This window comes from Mesitornis unicolor, unplaced genomic scaffold (assembly GCF_000695765.1).
Source record: "Mesitornis unicolor isolate BGI_N332 unplaced genomic scaffold, ASM69576v1 scaffold8703, whole genome shotgun sequence".
Lineage (NCBI taxonomy): Eukaryota > Metazoa > Chordata > Aves > Mesitornithiformes > Mesitornithidae > Mesitornis > Mesitornis unicolor.
Genome location: NW_010173988.1, coordinates 91,909 through 119,905, shown reverse-complemented (window position 1 = coordinate 119,905; position 27,997 = coordinate 91,909). Strand labels below are relative to the sequence as shown.

The window sequence follows — 27,997 nt, the reverse complement described above, 5'->3', positions numbered from 1 at the left end:
AATGCCGAGATAAATGTAGATATGAAAAGTCTAGTTTCAGGCTGGTTGCAGGAGAAGGATTGGGTGACCTGATCTTTCAATTTCTATTAATAGTTACAAAATAAGAAGTTGGCATGCTGGCTAACTACAGTAAGCAATACTATGTTATGCACTGTTGAAAGCATGCCAAGGGTGATTTGTAAGCGTAATATAATGTGGCAAGACTTAAATAAAATACTTAAATACTAGTACCAGTTAAACTGAGAATCAGATCTGATATTTGAAGGAATAGGTCACACTAAGTTGTAACATGGCCTTTGTTTTACAATCAGATTCATGTGATAAAGAGTTAAAAGGGCTTTTGGGTTTTTAATAACAAAATAGAGTAAATATTATACAGTTTAAACTTTATTTTAATAGAAATTGCAGAAATAAAGCAACTGTGAAGTATTTATTCTTAATGTCTTAATTTGCAGTCTAATTTATCTGAATCATTATGAATGTGAATCAACACGAAACTTATGTGGACTGTCAATTACTCTTGAAAGTTTTTCACTCAGTGAAATTAGTGGCTAGCAGTAGTATAATGCTTTGCTTATTTTCATCTTTTCTGCAGTTAAGCACAGTAACTTCAGTTACAGCTTTTTGTTAACAGTAAACACAAGTTTAAAAATTACTCCATTTTTGCATTGGGAATATATGTGCTAAGGTGTGTGCCTTTGCTGTCAGAGGTGATGATAAAGACTAATTTAATGATTGTCTGGAGTTCTAACTTTATATGTTAAATAATACCTACTGATTTCTTTCCTCTGTTATGTGAGGGGAAAATTGTAGACTTAACAATTATAATTGAGTTTGTCTGAAAAGAAGAGTGGGATGTCATGCTTAGTCATGCTTTGTGTTTGACCTCTAATTTATTTTGTACTATGAAGTCAAACTTGTGCATGAAATGAACTGTGAGGGATATACATGGGTAGAAATTGCAGAAACTTAGTCAAGGTAGAACTTATTTTAAAAATTCAGTCTATTGCTGAACAGCTCCAAAGTGGTAAATGTGTTCATTTAATTAGTTGATTTATGGTGCATACAACTGTGTGTTCTGAATCAGTTTTCAAAACTACAGAGAACAGTAGCTGTTCTGAAAGCTGGCAACATTCAGAAATTTACTTCTTGTTAAGCAATTCCTGTGTTGAGTAGAATTGAGATGAAATGGGCAGACTTCTGTTTTCTTTCATTTCTTATTCCTGCTTGGTAAATATAGAATCGCAGTAGATATTTTGAGCACAAATCCACAATTCTTTCTCCTTTACTTAATAACCTTGCGAGCATTTTTCAGGCAATAAATAGTTGTATTTCAGTAATAGTGTAATTTAAGCTTTGTTATCTGCTTTCTCTGTTTTTTTATTATTCCCACTTGCTGTTTACACAGCCTAATGGACGGTCTTTCCTTGATGTGTCTGAGGACGAAGTAATACAGACTGTCCGTAAAGAAAATATAAAGCCACCTGTGGACACAGAAAAGAAGAATGAAAAGGTCAGTTATGGATATGAAATGACAGTGTCAATGTTTAGTGCACATTATTTCAATAACTGTATTTGTGATTTGAAATCCTATTACTTGTGTGAGTGAAGAGGTATATTTTTTACTAAGAAGAGTGCTAATCTAATTTTGTGTTCTAAAGAACTAAAGTAGTATTTTCTTAACTTTTGAGATCATGGCTTATTGCAGAGCGTTTGCATCGGGCAAACCCCTCTCCCCACCCCCTGTGAAACACTGATATCTCTGTTTGCCATGTGAAAATGTTAAGCCTACAGAAATTAAGTTTGTGTCTGATCTTTGTTGGCTTCTGTGGAGATGCAACATAATGATAGTATTGTTAAGTGGCTTGTAAATGGTCTAACAATTGGGGAACTACTATTCAAAGGATTAAGACCATATGTGTGCTTATTTCTCTTGTCAGATGTCTCCATTAGTGATTATTTTCTGATAACAGATGCGGGTTTTGAAGTCTGGTGTGAGCTTTTTGTTATGTATATTGAACAGCTACTTTAAAATAATTTTTAAAGCTTGATCTGTAGCTTTATCTAAAAGGAAACAGTACTAATGGCAGTGTGATTTTTTTGTTGTTGTTTTTTGTACTCTCAGAACTAGTATCTTCTCACCTTATCATAAATGCTAGGCATTTCAAGCAATGATTTATTTAATTAGGATTTATTTATGATAGGCCTTTGAGATAATTTTTGGCTTGGTTCTTTTGCTAACATTGTGCATGAAAATTTTCCTATTCTCATGGATTTAAGGTTTATTTTCTTCAACAAAGTGTTCTGATTATACTGAGGAGTACTGGAAAAATAAATTATAATGCATGAACAATCGGAAGCTTGATAATTGTAATTTGTTTAGCTCATTTCAGCTTCAACTAACTTACTTGACTATCCTGTAATAACTTCTTTTGCAGTTAGTATGTTGGCTAAAACACTGTATCCTGTTCGTTGGCTTTAAATGTTTTTAGCATTGGTAAATAAGACTTTTCTGTGAAATGTCATTGCCTTAAAATTTCATGCTGCACGCTTTTTTCTCTTCTCCATGTGTTGCACCTCAGAATGACTTCTGGGTCGTGGGTTTTTTCAAGAACATAGTTAAATTTGATTTTGAAGGTGTAACTATATTTTTCTTCTCAACTTTCACTTTATCTCAGGGAGGTTTTCTAGTAGGTAGGGTGTTCAAATGCTAAATTCAAGCTTTACCCTAAAATTGCAAACATAGTGATCTGAATTTTAAAATGTGAGGTTGCAGCTACAGCTCCAGAAAATCAGTACCACTGCATGGATATGGACACTTAATCAACTGATGATGTTTTTGTATCATTCTGGGGAACCCTGGCCAAAGTGTGATTGCCTCAGGAGTTGATTGTTTTACTCTTCAATTAAAAACATCCCCAAGAACTTTCTTTAAACTACAGGCAACTTTACAGGTGTCTAATAGTTTGGTTAAGCCTCTCAGTGCACCTTTTGCATTTGTAAAATTATAAACCTGCTAAGATGATTGTATGGGGTCCTGTGTACATGTCTGTGTATAGCTTGGGATGGGTGGTATAAGTCAGTGGGTGGGATTTAAGTAGTATGTGCATGTATGTTGATATATGAACATATATAATCTATGACCTGAAGGGTATGATTTTTTTTGTGTGCTTGAATATATACTTTCAATGAAAAAATCAGTCTGTTTCTGTATTTCTTAGCTGCTTCAGGGTTGTGAATTTCATGCAATGTTTTTCAGGATAGTCACTGAAGTTGTATCCCCTTGTTCTGCTTTAGGGGAGGGGAAGCTTTGGGTAATGTCTAGATTGTGGCTATTCATAGGGTTTATGATTTGCTTGACACTGAATAGTTTCTTCCTTTTTTTAGTGACTTGCACAGTACAGAGGATTTTTTAGTTCTTAATGTAAGGGACTGCATCAAAGAAGTGACTCTGTGGATGATATTACAGGATGTTAAAACTTCATTGCCTCTGTTTGCAAATGCACAACTGCCTTGTCTTGAATACTAGAAATAAATGGACCATTAGGGATGAAGAAGAAAGGTCTCTTTTTCTATTATTCTTGTGTGGGAGACAGTGCATCTTAAGGGCTTAAAATGTTGTGGAAGGCCTGCTGAGTTCCTCGTGTGCTCTTTGGCTGGCAGCAGAGCCAGCACTGTCAGCTTTCTGTGTTGCAGATGTTGACACTTAGAAAGAATAGGCTTCTGCAAAATGATCAGCTAACCTGCTCAGTAACCTCTAACATCTCTTTCTTTTCCAGTCAGTTTGACTGAGATAGCAACTGTTACAGTACTAAGTTTGGCAGGTGATGAGTAAACTGGATAAGTAATTATAATTCTGGTTTCTTAGATTAGGTTCTAGTAACTCATGTTAGGAAAGTAAATATATTTTCAAGATTTGAATTCTTGATCTTTTTAAAAACAGCGCTTGTTAGTAACAAACTTATTCTTAAAACTGTTAAGCTTTGCTGAGAAGTGGAAAATTTGATGTTGATGCCTCTGTAGGAGCTAGTTATTTAAGAAACTGGAGTTATAACTTGGAGGAGCAGTCATCTCAAACTCCTGTCTGAGACAGCTGGGTAGTTACGGTTTTGTGGTTGGGAGATTCTAAGACCTCAACTTCCATTCTCAGTGTAGCTGAAAATGGGAGATGTAGGTACAAACTTAGTAGTCTTTCCTCAACTTGAGCTCCGAGAAGCTATTCATAACAGTTTTTTGTGCTGTCCGCTTTCCTTTTTTTAATTCTTCCCTTAGAATGTGCTCTGGCAAATAATTTGGCTTGGTCATATTCTTAGAACCAGTTCTTCTTGAGTTGCTTTTGAAACCAGCCCTTCTCTTTTGAGACTCTTCAGAAGTTAGGTAGCTGGTATGTGGGTAGTCTACTGAACAAATAAATGAGATAGTTCAATTTGAGTGGATCTATATTGTGGATCCCCTAGTGCGGTAAACAATGAGTTAGCTGTTCAAGTCAGCTCCCTAGGTGTTACCGGTGTGTTGGCACAGCAATATATATAAGCAATGAAATTTTTCTTCTCTCTGATGCTCCACTAACAAGCTATACTGCTTTCCGTACCTGTGTTGAAGCTACATGATGCTTTTGGAGCATGCTAACTCAAAGGTATGTGAACTGCGTGCCATTGTGGGCCCATAGGATATCTCCTACAGCTGTGGTGATAATTTAGCTGCTATGAATTCTGAATTGCAAAGAGATTCTTATACCCTTCTTGGACATCTGAGACTAGAAAATCACATAATTAGAACTCAGGTACAAAGCTAGCAATTGCTAGTCTTACTCTGGTAGAAGCATGTATTCCAGAAACATATGCAGCATTCTTAGAATATCCTTATTCAAGTATTTCAGAGACAGTGAATCAGTGAATAGTGCTCCTTACAACATTTGAGTGGATAACCATCTTTCTTTAAAAAGTCTGGGTCTTTTCATTCAGGTTTATCTGGTAGTTCTTACACCTTTCTTCACAAGACTGGAAAGCTTTTCAGTGCTGTATTTTATTTCTAAGAAGGTAGGCAAGTCTGTTTGCTATCACTTTAGCTTATCAAAAGATTAAACTCTCGTAAGGCTTTTTGTAATATGCTCTCTTCCAATATCTTGAGTTATTTTTCATTTTTTTTCCCCCAGTATTATCTTCTTAAACACTTATATTGCTACCTGTTGCACCAAAACTGCTTGCAGAAGTAGTCATCTCTGTTCCTATTAATTTATCCCTGCTTATATAGCCCGGAAGCCGTAACTAGTGAAACCTTGGAAAAAAATCCTGTATATCTGTTGTATGGCCTCTAATCACAGTTCCTGCTTTGAAGTAGTTTTCCAAGCAGGAATTCTTGCCCACTTTTTTAAAGGAGTCTCTGGCATTCTTTATTTCTTCATACATAACTTTATACTTGCTTCTGCACAAAACAAATTTTGCCAGAGTGGGATCTGCCTGCCAAACAGTTCATACTGCTCTGTGATGCCATCAGCATAGCTTCTTCCACCATGCTTTGTACTCTGTAGCGTGTTTCCTCCACCTGCCATTTGTGTACTGCATAAGTCTTTCATGTTATTTCAATTGTCTTAATTTATATTTATGAATTAGTATTGTTTAGTATTCCTTTCAAGGGAGCTTCCACACAGAAGGTTGTTCAGCAAAGTCTGTTTTAAATTTACACCTATATTTCAGTGGGGGGAGAATTATAAATCACTAGGAGAAGTGATCACTGAGTAATTATTAAGGTAATGTTTTATTTTTATTCTAGTCAAAGAAAAAAAAGAAATCAAAGGGAGATGCTAAAACGGTTCAGGATACATCACGCCTAGATGGAAAAGAAGCTGATGAAGGTACTAAGCACAAACAACAAAAAATGCCATTAGATGTATTTTGCTTAAATACCATTTAAGATTTACTTGTTCATACTTCATGTAGAAACACAAGAAACTCATTTTGTCATAACTCCACAGTTGCATGTTATATCTGGAAATCTTATCTTTGAAATAACAGTATTTAATAACATCAGCTGATTTTTTTAAGTTAAGATTACAAAATCTGAGAAAGTCATACATAGTGGGGCCCTCATGTTTTACTCTGTGAAACAAAGTATTACTGTGTTGCAACCAGAAGAACTTGCTTTGGCCAGTTGTTCATATTTTCAAACTAATGTTGAGTGTGATAGCCAATGTCTGATTTTTAAGCTGAACCTGTACTCAGACTTCAGCTTGATATGAAACGAGCTAAAATTCTTTCCTTTTTGCTGACCTACTTGATGTTATAGGAACCTGGGAAACAAAAATAAGTAACAGAGAGAAGCGACAGCAGCGTAAGCGAGACAAGGTGTTGACTGACAGTGGCTCAGGAGAATCAAATCTCCAAGGCGTGGAAAATACTGTATCCATTGAACAAGTGATGCCTACACCATCACTTCCAGTTGGTCTCAGAAAAAACAAAGGTATGATGGTTGATAGGTCTGTGAACATGTTCTAGAAAGGTTACTTGAATGCTTAGTGACTCTGGTTTGGATGTATGGTAGGTATATTTGGAGGTGTAACTCTTGAGGAAATTCTTTCAAGCTGTGTAAAGGTACTTTTTATTGGGCAGAACTCCCCATTTTTTTTTTGAAAGCTCCCCCATGCTTTCAAGGGAGCTCAGGAGAGAACATTCTGGAGCAAGTGGCTGAGACATGGGCCTCCACACCAGTGCTCTGTCAGTAGCTGCACAGCTGTGTAGGCATGTGTCCCCATTCCTTCCCTTGTGCTCTGCTGACTCTGCCCTTTATGTTTCTGGAATCTTCAAAGGCACCCTCAGCCCTGCTGCAGGCAGCACCAACTTCTCACCTTTGTGAATGCTTCCTTGTGGAAGGTTATACCCATGAGTTCTCCTTACAGATTAAGGAGAACTGCTTAACATTTAGACCTCTTTTCCAGCATTTATTTCAGTAGTACCCATGCTAAAGCTGTCCATAATTGTGGGGCACATCTGTCTGAGATTTAGTTATCTATTGCAGCTAAAGATTCAATAAGGAAATGTAGGCTTAAGCTTCTATGGCTGCTACTGTTTAAGGAAAAGGTTGCATGGGCTGGTTTAAACTGTGTAGGCACAGGAATTCATATTTGGCTGCAACTGAGAAATGGTTTAAGAAGCTAAAAGAACCTGAGGACACAAACTGTTCAGCTTTCTGGCATACTTTTAACCTACTGGTAAACTTGGTGCTTTAATTAGAGGAAGCTTGATGTTCTAGCAAAGTGGCAAAAAGACTGAGCCTAGCAACTATGTGGTACCTTGCAACAACATATTGAAATTTGCATGCCTCACCTGGTGTATTTATTAACACTTGACTGAGTTCATGGTTTTTGTCATTGAGGACTAGATCTGTTGTTTTGTGGTTTGTTTGGTGTTTCTTTTTCTATCCACTTACGCACAAACAGCTTCAAGAAATGGTAATTCCAACTGTCTGTTTTGTGGCTAGCTGTAACTACTGTAACCTCTCTAGCCAGAGCCTGTTATGCATCATATGTTGTTATGTATCACCTTGTACCAGACCAATCTGAAAAGAATTCAGCTGTATCTAGTGTTTTCATGGTAAAGTAGAAGTTAGAAATAGTTGAAAATTACAGGCTCTGTTTTAGATTTCTTCTTGCCATTCTTGGGGAAACTAGCTAGACTTCTTTGAAATCTGCAGTTACTTGGTTTATAGGCCCTAAATCAGTTTTGAGTTCATTCTGTCTGCAAAATATATAATAATAATAATAGTTCTAAAGTTTTCTAGAAATGTCTTCATTTACTTTGAGGTATTTATGGAGGTTTTTTTCTTAAAATATCAGTGATACTCTTTGAAGATTTTTACAGGTGTTGCTAGTTGAAAAAACTTACTCTAGCTCTGTTTCCCCTTCTTAATCAGGTGATGCACTTCTAAATGCGCAAGTTAGCAGCTCTAAACCTGCAAAAGGAGAGTCATCAATTCCCCAAGGTAAAAGGCTTTCATTATTAGGCTTCGTAATTAACTAGAAAACTGTTTTACAGAAGTGAAAACACAAATTGTCAGTGCAGGATTTTGTGCAGTTACTGATCTGGAACTTTATTACAGCTGAATTTTTTTGTGTATGCAAATGTTATACTTCTGAGTTGCAGTTACTTCTTAGGAGGTTGAAAACAGTCTCTGTTACATGTAGAAAAAGGATTCAATATCTAGACTTTTTATCCTTATCCATACCTATTACACACATTGTTTCTTACCGAACAGTAAAGCTCTCAAAGCTCCACTTCAGAATTGTTGCTATTAGCTTTTCAGACTCACTCACTTTTTTGTGTTAATGGATTGATTATTTGCTCAAAGAAAAGCTTAATATAGATAACTGCAGAGCTCAAAGATACCAGCTCTGATTATTGGAAGGTTTGCATTTATTTCAGATTGTATACATGAGTTACTTAGTTCTTTACATACTCCTTTGAGAGACGTACTTTAAATATAATAATTTTAAAAAACTATGTAAATATATATGTCTGTTTATAGATAAATATACATGACATTATATATGTCTTACATGTAATTGTTAAAATATTTGGCTATTTTTAAACTGATCGACTAGTGAATTTTAGCAGTTTTCTAATTGAGATACAGCTATAGTAATACTTGAAGCAAATAAGTTTGACTTAATGAAATCAAGATGGTTTTCTTATAGCCATCATTAGCAGTGTTACTTTAACAAGAAGTAGTCAGTGCAATTAAGCAAGTCCACAAGTGAATTATTAAAAGCGTGCAGCACTAGAAAGTTGAATCACTTTTTACTGATTTTTGAGAGCTTTACTTCACATTCAAACTTCTGGACCATAGCGCAGAAGGAGGGAGCTATATTCTTCAGAGATGCATTATGGAAGGACGGAGGCGCTAATCAGGTTTCTGTAAGGGAAATTCTGACTGGTCATGAGGGGGGAAAAAGCTTTTCATAAGATAGTTCAAAGCATTTCTGAGCAATCAGCCTTTATGACTTCCAGAACTTGAATAGAATGATATAATTTTGAAGCTAGCTGTGCTTTGAGCAGAAGACGGAACAAGGTGACTATCAGAGATCCCTTCCGATCTTCAGTTTTCTGTGGTTCTGTGAAAACTGACTGGTCATTCAGGAGGTAAATGTTTGTGGTGGCAGAGTAGTGTGATAAACAGTCAAGCTCCGGCTTCAGGACATCCACTGTCTTTTTGCAAGATTGCAAAAGAAGTTTTTCTACCAGCTACACTTTGTTTTTTGTCTCTTTACTATTTTTATTGTTGCCTTACCCTTACAGTACGTTGACTGTCACAAACAGTGTCAGTGCTGTGGAGCTGTATAGAGAAAGGGCAGTGTTCTCAGGTACAGCAGTGGTGACCTTATGGATGTCTGTGTTTTGAAAAGATTTGTCTAAGAAAATCTAAGTATATCTTACCTAATCAATGTCTTGCCAGTGGAGCTGCTTTGTATGTGGCATGTTCAGTGCTGCCTGAGCTGAGCTCATTTGAGGAATAAAGTATTTGTGTAATATTGACTGACTTGCACATCAGGTTTTGGCTGACTTGTTACACTTGCAACATGCAGATATTTCTTAAATGTTTGTAAACCAGCTGTTTTCTTATTTACACTGCATATATAAATAGAGAGAGAGAGGATTTGATATACAGAGCCCTTTGAGAAAGATTTGCGATACATAGGAGTTCAGGCTGGGTGCACCAGGTGACCATTAGCCTTTGTTTTATGGGGACATAAATTAAAAAAAATGTTTTAGAATTATCTTCATGGGTCAGTGTTCTACTGACTCCTCTCAAAGTATACATTAAACTTGCTATGGCTAGTAATTTCTCAGCAGGATAGACAATTGCAGTCTTGCGGTCTTTCACCTTAGTGTAACATTAAATATATTGCTTATTAATTATTTTTAGAGAATGTTACCATGGTTTTTTCCTCTAACCTTCATGGACACTGCTCAGTGTGACAGCTATGCTCTTTGTAAATCCTTTGTAGTGTTTGGGAACCATTTTCTAGTCCTTGGTCATTTCTTCTGTTTCCTGCTTAGAGAACTGCTGTATGCAGTTATGAAACAGGAATTATTCTCCATTTAGTGCATGGAGTTTTCCACAAATCATCTCGATACTCTGTACGAGAAATTACCTGGCAGTGCTGGAAGAATTCCCATCCCATTTTTTTTAGTCTAGAGGCACTGATTCACCAAGATATCAGCCCTATAAAGAAGGGGATGCAGGAAGGAGAGTGCAGTTCGGTGCTTGGTTTTTTTTTTATTGCTCTTCAAGTTAGTAGACAGATGGTGCATATCATCTGAACTGGAAAATCAGCTGAGACAGAGCAGCAGCTCTTCTGTATCACACTGATGTAGCAAAGCTGCTGTTCATTTATACTTTTTTTATTGTTATGTGTATGTGCATGTCGGTAATATTTTAAATCTTCATCCAGTTCTTATTTTAAATAATGCTTTCATTGTGCTTATATTTAAGTTTCTCCAGGATTGAGTGAAAGCCATACGGTAAATGGAGGAAGCTGGAATGAGAAGTCTGTAAAAATCTCCTCACAGATTGGTGTAGGAGAGGAGAAATGGACGTCTGTTCCCTCAACTGCGGCTGGGAAGAGGAAGACCGAGACATCGGCTTGGGTCCAGGACACTGGAGATGCTAATGGGAATGGAAAGGACTGGGGTGTAACCTTGGTGGGCAGGCCCTGGAAAGAGCGTTCTTTGTTCACTCCTATTGGTAAGCTGTTCTGAAGAAAACTTTCTTCACTTAAGCATTTTCACAAAAGTGTATTTTTTAGTACTGAATCTCTTAAATAGCTTTATGTTTATATATTAAAAAAATCTTGGAGTGGTCTAGTGAAATGTGAACTAAGCAGTTTCTGTTTAAGTTCTGATGGCTTAATGTCTGTGTGCTGTTTACAGTTTAACTGGGTTTTTTGAGTTTATCCGAAATAAAATTATTTCTGGGAAGAAATAATTTTTTTATATATATCACTTTCCTAAAATTCTGAAAGTGATTACTAAGTCATTTTGAAGTGTAACTTCCTTTTTTTTTTTAAGGAACATCTTAACCCAGGTCATAAGTCTATGCTGTTGATCCAACACAATCAGATTAACTGTTTTTCATTTTGGCAAATGTTTGTTTTGGCTTCAGGCATGAAAATTGTTCAGCTCTCCTGACATTTAGCGTTACACCATTTTTCTCATTAGAAATTGCTTTTAGTCTTCTCCAGTACAATTTTTTGCCTTTATCACTTGTGCTGTCGGTAATAATAATGGAAAAGAGAGGTTTTCGTTTCTCTATGGGCAACAACCTTCAGGTTATTAGTAGATGCTGTAAAATGGTCCTTTCCACTGTTAAGTCTAAGTGATCCTTGTCTCTTCTGGAAAGCAGTGTTCCTTTGTAGTCAGCAATGTGTCTCCACCTCTTTTGTCTCATGTATCTTGTAATGTGGTGCCTGAGGCTGGACCTGCAATACCATTGGAGGCTTTGCTATTGCCAAGTAGAGGCGAAGGGCTTTTTTCATATTCCAGTTAGCTGTATTCTGCTGTATATTCTAATAACGCATTTCTTGATGACTGTGACCAGATTGGTGGTGTTTTTGCTACTGAGAATACATGGTGTCTTGCCAGGCTGTTTTGCTTCTGGTAAAATGACTAGTTTTGTGGGTGAGGGTAGAGCAGCGAATGGTTTTTATGATGACTTCAGTAATGCTTTCAGCACTGTCTCTCACACTATTATTGTATCCAAGTTATGATGCTTGAAAAACTGGTCAGGCTTAGAGGTTGTGGTTAGTGAGTCACACTCTACCTGGAGGCTGGTAACAAGAAGGGTATCGCAGGGCTCTGTACTTAGAGCTGTCCTGTTTGTCATCTTTAGAAATGACTGGAGGAGGCAACAGTTTGTCATTCACATCAGATTCCCATATGACACCAAATCGGTGTGGGAAGAACCTGTTGATACAGTCCAAATCTGGGGTGCCATCCAGAGGGATCTAAACCAGCTAGGCCAACAGGAACCTGAGGAGGTTCTCTGAGAACAAATGTGAGGTGCTGCACCTGAGTAGGAAGCACCCCAGCTAGGAACGACTCTCTGGAGAGCAACTCCATGGATAAGGGGTCCTTGGGGACACCAAGCTGGACATAAGCCCCAGCAGCAGCAGATGTCAACAATATTCTGGGCTATATTAACAGGAGTCAGTAGATTGAGGATAGTGATTATCCACTTCCTGGACAGCATCTGAAATACTGTCCAGTTTTGAGTGTGCCCTCCGCAACTAAATAAATATAATTCTAAATAAAAAAATATAACTCCTAGTAAGTCTTACTTCGAATCACATTCTACCTGGCTGACATGTAAATGCCGTGATAATTTGTGCTTATTTTCTACCTTACACTTAAAAGTCAAGTGTATCTTAATTTTTAATCAGTATCTCCTATTTGTCAAACATTGTTCTGATCTCAGTTCAGTTCTTTCACATATGTACAGCTTGTTTCAAGCAAGGTTTCTTGTTAAGTTTCAAGTTACTAAAAATGCTTTTCAACAACTTAGATGATTGCAATAATAGAAAGAAGAGTAGTAGTATAGAGCTCGAAACAATTTACTTTGTGATAAATTTATATGTAGAAAAGGCTGTAGAGGATATTAGAAACCTTAAATTGTTTCAAGCTGAATGTTCATAGAGTCACATCTCTTATCAGCACTAATTGTTTCATGTAATAAGCAAAATAATGCCATCAGTTGTGTGAAATGCTAACATGGCTGGAACTTGTGCTGTTTTTCTGACCCTTTTCGCAATGAATAATTATCAATAATTATTATAATCGATAATTAGGAATATAATGATTAATATAAATAACAAATAATTACTAATATAGTAATGAATAATAATTATTATAATGAATAATTATTTATAATGAATAGTGAACTTTATTGCCAGCAGTGTGAAGTTGTGGGTTTTTGTTTTTTATTCCCCCACAGCTGCTTGGAATGTGGATGCAAGGATTAATACCTCTGAACAGAATTCTACTTTCTCTTCATTTGGATTAACCCCTGGAGTTTCTGGTATGTATGCCCTTCCAAAGATTTTTCCACTCTTCTACCTCACCAGGTGGAAACAGAATTTTCCGAGTGTTACTTATATGCACTTTTTTCATTGTTCTTTGAAAATAGTACAGGTAACTGTAAACAAGTAGACATGTTTTATGAAAGCCTTGAAGGCTTTTTGTAATGGTCAAATTACACAATGAAGTAATGTTTTAAGTTGATAATCAAAAGCTAGATCAATAAGAAGGTGACACTTCTTATTTAGCCTTCCTGTTTGTGTGTTGAGTCTAAATAATGGACATAAGTGATGGCTCAGTATTGTTGTGTCTCAAGTTAAAGATCTGAAGGTTGCTTTTAGGAAAGTCCGTTTACCCTGAACTTCTGAGAGGCTTCATAACATATCTTGTGTGTTAAAGTACTGACATAAGTGCTACAGTGATTTATTATTCAGTAAAGGGATTGTATGTCAGGTTTTCTGCTCTTTCTTACTTCCATTATCTAACAAGCTTGGCATGGCGATTTTTCTTTTTTTAGGAAGTAGCTGGCCAAGTACTTACGCACATAGGCTGTGTTTACTTGCATTGCAGTTTGCAGTCTTTTAACTGTGGAGCTTGAGCTCTGTGTCCTACAGCTCATGAGTGCTTTATTTGTTGAGCACATCTGAGCCAAGACAACAAAGAGTTATACATTCCAAGGTCTAATTGGCATAGGAGGTTGCGTGTAAGTACAAGGAAACACCTTTTCACTGTGAGCGTGACAGAGCACTGAAGCAGACTGCCCTGAGAGGCAGGAGACATTCAAAACCTGCCTGGACACATTCCCGTGTGTCCTGCTCTGAGTGATCCTGCTCTGACAGGGGGGTTGGACTGGATGATCTTTCGAGGTCCCTTCGAAATCCTAACATTCTGTGATTCTGTAATTTATCAGAATTTCCAAAGAGCAGTTGACATAATGAAAACCTTTGGGAACCTTGTCTTAAAGGAAAAGATAAAACAGTCTTAATTTTACAGAGTTTTAATAAAATGGTGTTTCTCAGGGGAGCCACTTGAATTTAACTTCAGTTTCTAGGCTAAAACTTAAGAAAGCTTCGTTAATAAAGTGGGACAAAGGACTGATCTGAGATTCATCTGCAATACCAGCATTCCAACTTTGAGAGAAAAATGTGAAGGCAGTGAAGAATATTCATAATCTCTGATGCACTTTAGCCAACAATGTAATGTAAGGTGACCACATGAAGAAATACTTATTTGTTATTTGTGACTGGCTAGCAAAAAATGAGAACATTTTAAGGTTCCTGTCATCTGAGGTATCTTTGGCAGAGGTGTTTGTAAAGTAGACCCGGGTAGCTGTGGTTCTATTTAAACTTCATTTCAAAAAGTAAGTAAAGTAAAATATATAGTAAAATACATAAAATTATTTAGTAATTTGTTTCAGTCTCACAGTTAAGATGTTTGGGTTTTATTTTTTTCTAAAATGGCTTCTGTTTGCCGATGCCTTATTTTTCTTAAAATGATGTTAGATGTCTAACACTTTCTGTTATCGTGACTGGTATTTGCCTTACTGTTGTTTGTCATGCTGCTTTTATGTTCCTGAAACCTTTTACTTGAAATGAGAATTGGATTCTCAGTAATGAATAATTTACTTGCTATATCTGCAGTGTAATTGATGAGGTTTCTTTCTGGTGCTCTTTTCTTTTAAGCCTCTCCCTGTAAGAGTTCCTACTGATCTAGGGTAATGATTTTACTACCCATAAAATTTCATGGTGTTTTTCAGTTTGAGGAGACTGTAAGCCTTATAGAGTGCTGTTATTCACTCTTCTTATCTCTTTTTTCCATATTCTTCTCCTGACTTAATTTTGCCTTCCTTCTTCAGTTCCCTTGTTTTCTGAACATATCTCATTTCCAAGAGCCTTATACTTTTCCTGTCCTGTGCAGTCCTTAGAATCAGACTTTTTTTCATTGAGTCTTCTGTCTTCATTTCCTACTGTGATTGGAATTTCTTTACCCAAGAAAAGTCAGAAAGCTTAACTTACACATACAATTTTATTTGTTCCCTTTCAGGATCCAACAATGAGTCTGTTTCTCAGGCTGGTACTTCTGATTTTCAGTGGGATTTAAGTCATGCTCAACCCCCTGTTGATGACGAATGGTCTGGGTTAAGTATGTTCCTCTAAAATGTTCATTAACAAAATTTTGTAATAAAGTGTAGTTATATTAGTTACTTGTATTAGACAGCTGTGAGCATCTGAAGAAAAACCTGGAATGTTTCACTTCTGTTAAGCTAGTTGACAGTTTGAAATAAGCAGGAAGAAGTGTTTTGATGAATGATAATAGAAAATGTTTAATTTGGGGGAAAAATACTTGGATATTGGAACTCAGAAGTGAAAGAGAGCTCATGCATTTCAAGGTAGTTCTGGCTTTTGCAAGAAAATCTTGGTAATCAATTAGAGCAGTCCTACTGCAAATGAGGAGAAAAATCTACTGCAAGTCTGCAAAAGACTGTAGGTATTTAGCAGATTATATTTGAGTTGCTGAGTTTGCATTTACATGTTTGTACCTTACTGAGAACGTAATGTGACATAAGGCTTGCATTTATTCAAACTTATTTTCTCATTTAGCAAACATTAGGAAGTTTTTGTGTAGAAAGCATATGCAGGATAGAAATTGTTGAAATTAATTGGGAACTGTAAAGTTGATGTTTACTCTCCCCTATCCCTTCCTGCCAACTTCAAAGTATTCTTGTAGTCCTTACCACAATCTCCCTAACACAGGGCTGTAGTATAATAAAGTTGCAGCCATTCCTAAGTATTTACTAGTGAAACTGTATCTGTGAAGAAAGCCTTCAGCCCTAAATTCACTTTTTGAACTGCGGCGTAATTGATAGCTTTATTCAGTCAGATCTGAGAATGTTTAAGAAAAAAACAATTTAGTCTCATTAGGTCTTTGACCTGAAAAATTTGTCAAGAAGTTGACCAGAAAAGCTACCTTGCATGTTATCTTCTCTCTAATATCAACTTCTTGTTTAATGATTGCAAAAGTGGAATGGATTGATGCAGTCTTTGATTCTACCAATTTTGGCATGACTGCTGATATCAGATAATTTTGAAACTTATCTTGTATCTGGTTTAAAGATAAGGGAAGCACTTTTCAGTTACTCATCTGAAAGTAATCAGACTTACATGTTAGCGAAAGCAGAATTTATTCATATTTGTGAGTATAGAAAGTTTATGGCTATAGCTTCTGTTAACAGAGTAATAGGGTCATAAGTGTCAACTGACTGAAGTCTACAATAGTAGAGGTGGAGAAATAATGGAAGTTTAGGCCAATGGGATACACAGATTCACCTTACTGCTTTATCAGGTTTGGGACAAGGAAATAACTGTATGTACAAACACTATTAATTTTTACTATTAATTTAAATAAATGTTTTTTTTCTTTAAGCAACTAGTGAGTGAGAGGGCATTGGATAAACTGTTAAGTGTTATGTTGGGCAGTAATTGTTTTTTGAAATTAGTGAATTTTAGTGTCCAAAATAAGTGTAATTAAGGAGATGTTTTTATAGGAAAGCAAGAGGTGGTCAAAGTATTATAAGTAATTTTAAGATCTCTTAGTGTATTTTTGGTTTCAAAATGTTTGCCAGTAAATTTAATGTGGTTTATTACTGCTTTTTGTTTTTACTTAATTTCCAAATGTTTAAAGTAAATCCTAGTGTAGCTGCCACACACAGTTTGCCTCTTCTCCTTCAATTTGGCATAGACCAAGAGTGAAAAATACATGATGTTAATATAAATGTGAAATGAAAGGTGATCTCTTACAGAGTGTTCTGTTTTAAAGTTGGTTTACTGTAACTTTCTGCTAAACTGACAGTCTAAGGCTTAGTTCCTCCCTTCAGATATTTTTAGTTGTTATATTACTGACCCTTTAAATCTGTCATTCCTGTGTGACAACGTAAATACGCACCTTAATAAATGAAGGAAAGCAACGTGGAGTAGGGACTTAGTCTTAGAAAAATTAAGGTTATTAAAAAGTGCCAGTGCTACAAGATTACTTTTGGCTTAGTAAGACTTACACGTTCAGATATATTGCTTGTAAAGCATTCTTACTAAGGTAAGATTGATCAGTGTTACAGTTCTTATTAATTTTTTCACGAACTGGGAAGAAGGTTTAAGATAGAAAACAACTCTTAAATTTGTCCCTTTTCACATAGTCTAGAAAGGTATCTCAGTGCAGTTCCATCTAGCTAGCTACTGCTGTGACTTAATTTGTAATCTGGTGGCTCTGGAAAATAACCAAGTCTTACTCATTACTTACAACAGTCTTCCACCTATCGTTAAATTCTTTACAATTTTTCAGAAATAAAAGAAATTAATATTTTTATCTTGATATCAGGAAGTAGTTTTATGCATAGGATTTTTTTGTTGTTTTTAAACTGAAGTACACCTGTGAAGTAAGAAGATATTCCTCAAAATCTTATTAATCTTTGTAGATGGACTTTCTTCAGCTGATCCCAGCTCTGATTGGAATGCACCAGCAGAAGAGTGGGGAAACTGGGTAGATGAAGAAAAAGTTGCCTCTGTTCCTCAACCTGAAGAGATATCTGAAGTTCAGAAGGTAAAAGGTGATATCTTCTCCTTAGCTCGAAGACTTTGCCCTTACCACTGCTGTTTCTTAAAGTAGCTTAAGGGTGATGATAAAGGTAATCTCTCCTCTCTTTTGCACCGATAAGAGTAGCAGAGCTGTGTTTAATGTGTATACAGAGAAGGAAAATGCTGGATGTTACTGAGAAAATAGAATCCACTTAGCTCCATGTCAGGTCTTGCCATAATATAAAGATTACCTTATCATTGTAGACTGAGAGGATTTAGATCTGTTTTCATAAATACTTGTTAACAATATTTAATTCTCTGTATGAAAAACAGCATTTCCATGCCAGCAGTACATAGTGCTCTGTTGCTTTTTCCATTCCCAACTTCTGTACCTGTATTACCAGGTAGCGTAACTTCCTAAAATGAACTGAAGTAGGATTGTGTTCATTTATAATTTTATATGCAATTGAATTCCTTATAGGTATTAATTTGTGTTCAGTCTATGGAAGGGATGTTTCATTGCTATTTTTAATACTTAATTCATTATGTTTCCATATAAAGGCTTCAGATAATGAAAGAGAAAAACCAGAACCAATTCTTCAGAGTTCTACAAGTGGTAAATCCAAGAAAAAGAAGAAGAAAAAGAAGAAGCAGGGTGAAGAGGCTAACTCTCCTGCACAGGTAAATAGAGCAAAATCTGGATTGTCTGAAAGGCAGTTGTGAGGAATTCGCAAAATCCCTCTATTTTTGTGTATTAGTGTCTTAAGCAAAAAATATTTTGAGGAAATTAATTTCTTTATGGTATGGTACTGTCTGCTATTGTTTCTCAAGAGTTAAAATAATCTTTCTCTTACTAGTATTTCATTTTAATTTTAATTGTTTTATGTTTGATGTGAATACAGCATAGTTTTGCTGGATTTATGGAAAGCATGGAATATGTGGAATGTATTTAGCCTGAACTATTTATTTTCTATCAAACCAGTCTTATGTACTGTAGGGATGCCTCCAGGAGGAACTTTGCATGGGAAGCCTTTTTCTCCTGTCCTTTGAAAGACAGCTGCCTTGGTGGACATAGCTAGCTAGGAGAACAAGAGAAATCGGAGTTTTCTCTTAGGCTGTCTTAAAGTACAATTCTGCTAGAATGTAGTGGTTTTTTAGAAAACTGTCGTAGCTTGGTTTATGTGAAATGGTTAAGTATCGATGTCTCGAACTCAGTAGGTGGAGCTACTCTGTGAGTCAGTTTTGAATGAGATAGTATTTGCAAACTGAGGATGATTGGAGATTTCATTGTTACTTAAATAGCTTTTGAAGAATTACGTTGAAACAGATTTGTTGTAAAAATAGCAAAAGCAGATTGCACTTCACTTGGCAATTGAATCATGTTTGAATGGATGAAAACAAGTACTTTCCTAATAGGAAAAAGCTTTTAATAGCTCATGCTCAGAATACATCCTGCTTCTGGTTGTGGTGACAGCCATTCATAATTTACATTCTTTACAAAATGTTAAATGCTCAGTTGAATCTGACTGGCTGAATTGGAGAGAGGAGGGAAAGCATTACTTCAGTCATTCTTGCTTTAGATTTGCTTTTTAGGATTATCATGTTTTCAGTCTGAGATTTTAATAAAACGTTTAAAAGATTAAATTCCTTTTATGTAGAATTCCATTATAGTTGTCCATGTGGAGCTGGATGTTTGTGTCTATTTGCAGTCTGTCTTTTGAGGCAAATTGAAACTGAGGACTGCAGGTTTTTTGTAATCTGTCATGTTCTAGTATCTGCAATGACTCTTAAATGCAAGTCAAGATTAACAGGTTATGGTTAGCAGGTGTTTGTGGATGTCTTGCATAAATCTTAATGTTAGTGAAAGCCTTCTGAATTTTTTTCCATTGTCTGCAAGCTGCCTTTTAAGTTGTATATGTCAAATGGAATCCTACTGTCCATGTTAATATCATCAGCTTCATTTATTCTACCCATTGGTCTCCAACCATTCTGATTTTGTTACTTTTCATTTCAATCCATCAGTCTGAGGTAATCAGTTTAAAGATGGGAATTTCTCTGTATTTTTAATGAAAAATTGGGAAGTGTTGCTTGATAGGAGCAGACAGAACTGCTAATACATCAAAGATAGGTTATCCCTGTTATTGCAGTTTAGTAATTTAACTTGCCAGTCCCACTTCAAAATCACTTAAAGCTTGTGTATTTATCCCCTAAAAATTGAACATGTTCATTTAAACAGCATCTTTCTCATTGATTATACTTAAGAGTTCACGGTATTTGTTAACTTCAGTGTTTGCCAAGGCAGCTAGAAGCTACCTTCAGAGCTAGATGTAAGGCAATGTATATTCTTTCCTTTCAAAACTCAGCAGACTTAAACTGTGACTGCATATTCACAAGGTTCCAGGGGAATTAAGGAACAGTGTTTCATGAGGTATTTCCAGCTTAAAACCAGATACTTGTGTTCTATTTACTGTTCACTACCACATGATTCTTCTGTTGCTATAAACCAATGTAACTACACTTGATTCCTCATGTAAAATGAAAACTTGTAACCATTAGATTGTTTAAGGAGTTAAAGGCTGAGATTCTTGGGTTCTTCGGATGTATTTTAAGTTTCCATAACAAGAAGTTTGTTTTACAGGTATCACAGCATACTAAATTGTGTTGCAAAAAATATTATTAAAGCTTAATATATGGTGGAAAACTGTAAAGGTTAATATACAGAGCTGCATTTAAAAACACTATACTTGTAACAAAGCACAGAACTGAGAGCAGTCAAGTCTCTTTGTGATACTTGTGCAAAGTTTTTAGAGTAACTTCAGTTTAATTCCACGTCCTCATGATTTCACAGGAGTGGGAAGTGCAGTTCATTCATAGATTAGGATTTTTTTTTTTAAGTAAACTGCATTAAAAGTACTGCTTTCTGGGCTTAATTGGGTTCTATGAGTATTATTGTATTGTGGTGGTCTGGAAATATTACCCCACTACTGTAATGTTTTTTTAGATAGGGTTTTTGTAGCTGTAGAAGCTGATTATGGCAACAAAACTGATGTGCAGTGAAGAAGAATCAGAACTTCACTGCAAACACAGGCTCTTTTTCTGCCTCCACCCCTTCCCCCTTCCCTTTTGTAGGATACTGAAGAACTGGATAGAGAAGCTGGAGAGGAATTTCAGGAGGATACCTCAAAAGTTCAACCACAGAAGGAAACAGCTTTTTCTCTGAAGACCATAAGTACTAGTGAACCAGCTAAGGTAGGGATGCAAAACTGAGTTTGTTACAATTTCTAATTTGAGAGTGTTCAGAGTCCTTTGAAACATACATTTGTGTAGGTAAGGTTACAGTAAGAGTACTGCTTCAGGCTGTGTGTTTGTGAATATAAAGGCGATTGAGAAGTTGAATTTTAGATACAGGTTAGTGACGAGTTTTAAAACGGATGTCTACTCTGGAAAGCAGTGTCTTCTAAATCAGTAGTCACTCATATGACTGTCAAGTTATTTTCTTGTTTGAATATTCAAACAATAGTTTAAAACTATGAAATCTGGAAACCTAAGAACTAATAGTTTTGAGTGCAAGAGTAATAGCATATTTTATGTTTCACTGCAACATTATGAAGTGTTGCTAACTTACTGTATTCTGCTTTAAATGCAGTCTAAATTTGATTTTTAGTGACTGTGCTAAGCTTAATGTTGATGACTGAATAGGAAAAGTTTTTTTTATTTGAACTAATACACAGTTTGCTTTGGCTCACAGTTGAAACATATTCTAGAGAATAAAAGTTATTTCTCCAACTAGCAATTTTTTTAGGTGTTATGCCACAAGCATCACATCTTAGGAAGAAGTAAAGTATTATTTAATAATTCTAGTTTTTGTGTTCCATAAAGAGTGAGCAATGCCAGTGAGACAGCAGGTTTTTACCATGGCATATCTGTCAGAATACTGAGTTTTACTTTTAAATTGCTAAGCATTTGTTTTATAAAGATAACAAGATCTTAAGATTCAAATGAAAATGAGATGCTACAGGTCACCAAAGAAAAAGTACAGAATGTATTTATTGAGGGCATGTGCTTTGAAAAGCACATTCAGACGTACTTTTAGTTTAAGCGTCCTGCATTGAAGTAGAGCTTTTAGTATAATTATTTAGGTTCAGTTCAACCTTTATTCAAGGTTAGCATCAGCTACCTATTCTAACTGGCTGTTGCAAAGTAATTTATTGTGGGGCTTTTTGAAGTTGTATCTGAAAAAATACATCTGCCTATGTGTGCAAGTGGCGTTATTCCTGGCAATGTGTGTTTTGGTTTGGTTTTGGGGGGTTTTTGTTTGTTTTGCTTGATTTGTTTATTTTTTAAACTTACAAGCAAATATATTGTTTTGTGTTGGATGCCATAGTTGAAAATGTGTAGACAGAAAATTTGTTGTGACATCAAGGCAGGTTTTTTGACATGTAGAGAGGGGTGTACTGGTGCATCCCAAAGGCTGGCTTTTACTGCTTAGACATCTAAATTGATTGGAGAAATAGTTTTCAGCTACATGCAGTGATTCTTTTGATCTGCAGTTAAGATACTTTATTTTATCTCACAAGGTGTTGGCACCACAGAAATACCAGCACAGTTTCAGTGGACTGCTCAGTTGAGTGTTTAACACCATACCTAACTTCCTAGGCAAAGGTCTGATGTAGACCTGCACTGTGCACTATTTTTGGGGCAGTTGAGTGCTCCTGTTACTCACGACTCTTAAATTCAGTTTGTTGATATATCTGCTTATGTGTAGCTGTGTTACTCAGTAGCAATTTTGTGGAACAAGACATAGTCTGTATTCAACTTGATGTAGGGGCCAAGGGCAAACGAAACTGTTACAACATTCCCTGGAATTTAGTTGGACTTGATACAACAATTCACAAATTGTCCTTTATCTGACAATACAGATGATCTGTCAGTCTTTATCAAGTGTCCTTGCCATCAGATTTGGCTTTATTGAAATGTCACACATGCAAAGATGCCTTCTGATATTGTTTGACTTGGCTGTTCCAAAGAGTTTTAGAAACTAATTTGTGAAATGGATGACCTAAGTTTCCAAGGTAGGTTATCTAGTCTTGAGCAAATGCTCCAAAACATGAAAACCAAATATGAATTAGAGTACAAATAAATTATGCAGAATATACTCATATAGACCAGAAACGGCTGAATGTTGAACACTACTGATTTTTTTTTTTAATCTGGTGATGATATTTTCCCCATATTTTCCATATCTCATTGGGCTGTGTGGAAACATTTGGCATTTTATCACCAGATGCATGTTTTAAATGAAGAGGTATCTTTGGAAATTCTTCATTTGTAACAGTTTCACAAGTCACCACTTCATTAATAATTTGTAGAATTGGGCATATAACTATTTATATTATCAAGTAGGCTTTATTCATTGTCTTGGGTATCCCTTCTGAACTGATTTGTTAACACAGAAAATCCTAGTGAAGAATAGTTCATAATTTTTAATGTTTGGCATCAGTATCCACTCCCCCTCATCCAAAATTCAGATGGTATTTGGAAAGATGTCCAGATAATGCTATATGTAGCTGTATTACATTTGCAGTAATACTGTATGCTTTAACATTCAAGCTACAGCATGTTTGTTACTCAACCTGGGACAGCTGTATGCCATTTAAATGTTTAATTGAGTTTCTGTACCTGCAGGTAGAGAGTGACTCTCCTACCAAAACCAGGATACCAGTGACCTGAGTCAATTCTCTTGCCCAATTAGGAGCTTTAAGTCCTCCTCTGTTTTACAGGCTACATTCATTGTATTAGAGTTCACATATTTATGTAGCTGATGGTTGCTAACCATTAGATAACATTAGAATTGGCTAAGCTTGGAAATGCTTTAGGATGAGAGTTCATTTTATCAGCATGATATTAAAAAAATAACATCAAGATTACCATATTTTCAGAACATTAAGAGAAATATTGCAATAATAGTTTTTTAAAAACTTGTTTCAGTTGTGGTTAAGGGTACAGCAAAGTTCTCTATTCGTAAAAGGTTAGGCAACTGCTACCCTCTTAAGTCCGCATGTTGGGTTTTCTAATAAAAGCTGTAACTTCTTGCTCATTATGATGTGGTTAAAAAGTTAAAAAGTGCATCTTTTTGCTCTTTTGTATGGTATGACTTAATTTTTGAGATGTTTATATTACAGTGATGGAAACACTGTAAACCAGTAACTGTAGGACCTGTTTACATCCACATCAAGGGTTGGATATAGACTTCACTGTTTTATCGTGATAGTTCCAGGTCCGAGCTGTTGTGGCACAGCTACAGCCACGACTTCTTAATAATATCCTAAAGTTTGGGATTTATTGCTTCACTGAGGCACTATTTTCTAATACTCTTACTTGAAGCCTTTTGTTAGTAGCTCACATGCTGTGGGATCATACATTTTTGATGTTCTGACTTTCCTGCTGGAATGTCAAAATGTTTTTTGCATTTCGGCTTCTGTTTAAACTGTACTTTAATTCCAGAAAATGCTGCATGGTAAGCTGAAGTTACATCTTGTCTCTGTAGTGGGAACCTTCAAAATAGACTGGATAACCGGAAAATACTGGGAGTGTCTTTTACTTGGCAGTTATTCCTACAGTAGTTTCCACTGAAATACTTTGACTGCTCTCACAAATATCTGTTATTCTAATACGAGCATACAGAATGTTTTGAGCAGCTGATAGGAATGACTGCAAATGCTTTCTAAGTACTATAAAAGTTTTATTTATTTGGAGTTTTGAGTTGTATATTTAAACCTATACAGCTTGACTGTTTGCCTTGCAACCAAATGCGTACTTTTCATCTTGCATCTCTTCTGAATATGTATTCTAGAACCTTCTAGGATCTTGGTGATTTTCAGATTGTTCTCCCTTTCTTTGCATCTCGTGTGTTTTAAGAAGAATTCGTTTGTGTGGTTTCTCTTTGGTTGTATGCAACTAAAAGTTTTGACACTAGATGGCAGTCATAGTCTTGCATCCTTGATTTAAATTTTTAGAGGATTTTAATACTGGCTCAGTTTTTCAATGCCATCTTTCCAGCAGTTATGTGTACTGCCAGAATAACACCATATAAGAGTGTTTTACTGTTAACTAACTTTAAACTTTTGCAAACTTTTTTCTCTTTTTCAAATAGCCTGAGGAGGCTCCTTCGCTTGCTGTTTCTACTGAGCCATCTGTAATTATATCAGAGAGCGATTCTGACAAGATCGCTTCCCAAGTGCCACAGATGCTGCAAGAGACAGATGTTTCTAGTACCAATATTAAGCAAAACAGTGTGCCTCCACCGCAGAGTAAGTATCTCTCAGTACAGTTCATTCATCTGCATTCAGGGTGTACTTTTTTCCCCATAGAGTGTATACGGTCGGAATGTTTTGCCCTGTGGTTTGGGTGCAGAGTGCGATGTCAGATAGTTACGTGTTTCAGCTGTATATCATGCCATATTTTAACTTTCACTGAAGTACTTGGACAGATGTGCTTTCATTGTGAGGAAAAACTGGCTCTGTATGCTTGAGTGACTGAAAATGTCTGTTGGCCTTGTACAGTCCTTAACAGACGTTTGGGCGTACTCATCACCATCAGGACTGGAGCTCCACGCTGTGACTAAGTAGCTCTGCCAGTACTGTTTAAAGGTTGCCTCGTGAGTCTTCAGTGGAACAGATGGGTACTAACATAGCAGTTGACAGGATGTTTAGCTACTGGAAAAGAATACAAGCAGTTCAGTTTTCAGCCTAGCTCACTAAAGTTTTTTTGCATATGCTTCCATGAGCTGTAGTAATCATGGACAAAAAAGTTTGTAAATATGGGAGTAGAAAGGTTTTAGGTGATACGCTTATTTTTATTGTAGCCTAACAAGACATCCATCAGGTTGAACTACTGTGGATGTATTGCTTTTTAAAAATATGTTGTGCCCAGGGTGTCAAATGCATCCTTTGTTGTACTTAGCAAAAGTGCTTGTTCTGAAGTACTCACCCAGTAAAACAGAAAAACAAGGAAGGCCAGATGTGAAAGACATTGCTTAAAAAATGATTTTTTAAAATGTAAAAAAAAAAACAAATTTGTTTGAATGAGAGTTCTTGAGATTAGTAAATGCTGACATGCCATAAGAAGTTCCTGGCTAATGGTTGAAAGTACTAAACCAGTTTTTAATGACTGCAGAAGAAACCAGATGATTTCATAATATCAGTCTCTTCAACTAATGGCAGTAATTGGCGTCTTGGTTTTGAATAAATTACACAAGAGAACCCTTCAAGTCAATGTGTCAACTTACAACTTTTTGTTTTAGCTATAAAGTATGAAGGCTTTTGTGACTGATTCAATTGAAGAAACATCTCTTATGTTCAGCATTTAAAATATTTTACCTGATTTACCACTTTTGGCAGCCAGCATGTTTTAAGGCAGTCTGTTCTAATAAAATCATGTAGTGTTTCTTTATTTGATTATGGATTCCATGTAACCACATATTCACACAGTTTAATATTCTGACATGTCAAATACTTAATGGTTAAAAATAGTGTAATCTGGTAAAAATTAACAACTGTTGTCAGTTGTGTACATGTGCATTATTTATTTCCAGTTAGCAAAAAAAAAATAATGACCTTACTGTAAACATTACCTTAACAAAATGAACAGCCTTCATTGCACTTCACTCTTTGTATTTGTGCTGCAAAAAAGTAGGTTGAGATTACCAAGTTTTGTCTTAGATTCACTTCAAAGTACCCTGTTTGGGACAAGCAGAACTCTCCTTCAAAAATTGGGCTAGTTCATTGTTCTGAACAACTTCATAAGAATATGGGATGTACTATCCAGGATTTTAGAAGTCAGGTTTGTGTAAACTTTCTCAGTCCTAACACTGTAGTTATGTTTTGTATTTTAGCAAAGTCTGAAGAAAGCTGGGAATCCCCCAAACAAGTTAAAAAGAAGAAAAAAGCAAGAAGGGAAACGTGAACTTCCTGAGATGGACATGTGTTGCTGAATACTGTCATGAAGATTATGCTGTTTATGCAATAATTTGTGAACATGTACAGAATTTTATATAAATTTCAAACAATTTTTAAAAACAGAACTGCTGTGAACACAAACATCTTCAAAAAGGAATCAAAGGAAAGCTACTTTATGATATAGCAAACAGAACATGCTACATTTGAAAGACATTCTGAAGAGTCTGTTTTTCCAACTTTCGGAGAGAGATCTCAATTAAAAAAACTGGTTTTACAACACAGTGCCCTGTTTACAACAGATTATACTCATCTACAGCTGTGGATAAAAAAAATCAATTTCAAGGAAGGGTTTTCTGTAAAAATAGTCTGTACAATAGTGGGTGTTTCTTGCCTCTCTTTGGAGTGATGCATTAGAAGCACAGAATGTCAAACGTTTGATTTTTTTCATGCCTAAATCAAAGTGCTTTGATTAAATACATAATCTGCCATATCTTTTACAGTAAGTTGGTTAGCAGGTCTGCTAGCTATTACAGGAATCACAAGTGCAAATCATTAACCATTTGTACAGTCAGACCTTCATGGTTTATTATATGAAGTTAACACAATAAAACTGCTTTGGGTTAAAAGTTTGAGAATGTGATTTGAAACTTGAGTATGGTTCATGAAGTTATTTTTGATAATGTCTATTACCTTACTTGAATTGTCGAAGATAACAGTATATTTTTAAGAATGCAGTAATGTGCATAAAATTGGTTTTCTCCTTCATTCCCTACAGTTCTTGGTTGATTCAGACTCCCATTTAAAACTGCATCCTTTCAACTTCTAAACTTACAAAATTAATTGAAATCAAACATTCCCTTCCCTTAACACTTGTTAACTTACCATACCCGATTCTGTTCTGTTCTCTGTTACTGAAACTCTGAAGAAAGCAAGGTGAACTTTTTCCACTCGCAGATTGTTTGGGTTTTCAAAGATCTGTTGGAGAACTGGAGTGGCTTTGGACAGCTTTAATTAATAATGTCAAGACCAGTTATCAGGAACACATTTTTTTTACTGCCTTAACCTGTAGTATGTAGAATGTGTCTAGACTTCTGGACAGGAGTTAGTGGTTTTTATATGAAAAAAATAAAAATTCATGCAAGTATAGCAGTTGTAAAATAAAGGCCATTTCCCGCTTGAAACTGTTAATTAAAATGGTGTTTAAGATGTGTTGTCATTTTCAGGCACTGTGTAATTACATGGTATCAAACTGGCAGATGTCTTTGTGTCTGTAAGGTGCATGCTCAGCCATGTACACTGTAAATAGCCTTTACGAATTTTTGTTTGATAAGGATGGTAATTAACATCACCTGGTAAATTCAAAGAAGAGCCAAAATTTTTTTAAATTATTGAGTTCTGGTTTTGT

General features: G+C 35.8%; 1 protein-coding gene across 1 annotated transcript; it reads left to right on the top strand.

Annotated features, from left to right (window-relative positions):
* Positions 1-1,408: 1,408 nt before the first annotated feature.
* MTDH (metadherin) lies at positions 1,409-27,212 on the top strand (the record flags this gene model as incomplete). Its single annotated transcript, XM_010180897.1, has 12 exons — positions 1,409-1,513; positions 2,583-2,694; positions 6,286-6,459; positions 7,909-7,977; positions 10,489-10,740; positions 12,985-13,068; positions 15,111-15,209; positions 17,536-17,660; positions 18,197-18,316; positions 20,765-20,884; positions 24,789-24,945; positions 26,529-27,212. Coding segments are annotated over 12 exons (1,488 nt in total), but the record flags the coding sequence as incomplete, so codon positions are not given.
* Between the last annotated feature and the right edge of the window lie 785 nt (positions 27,213-27,997).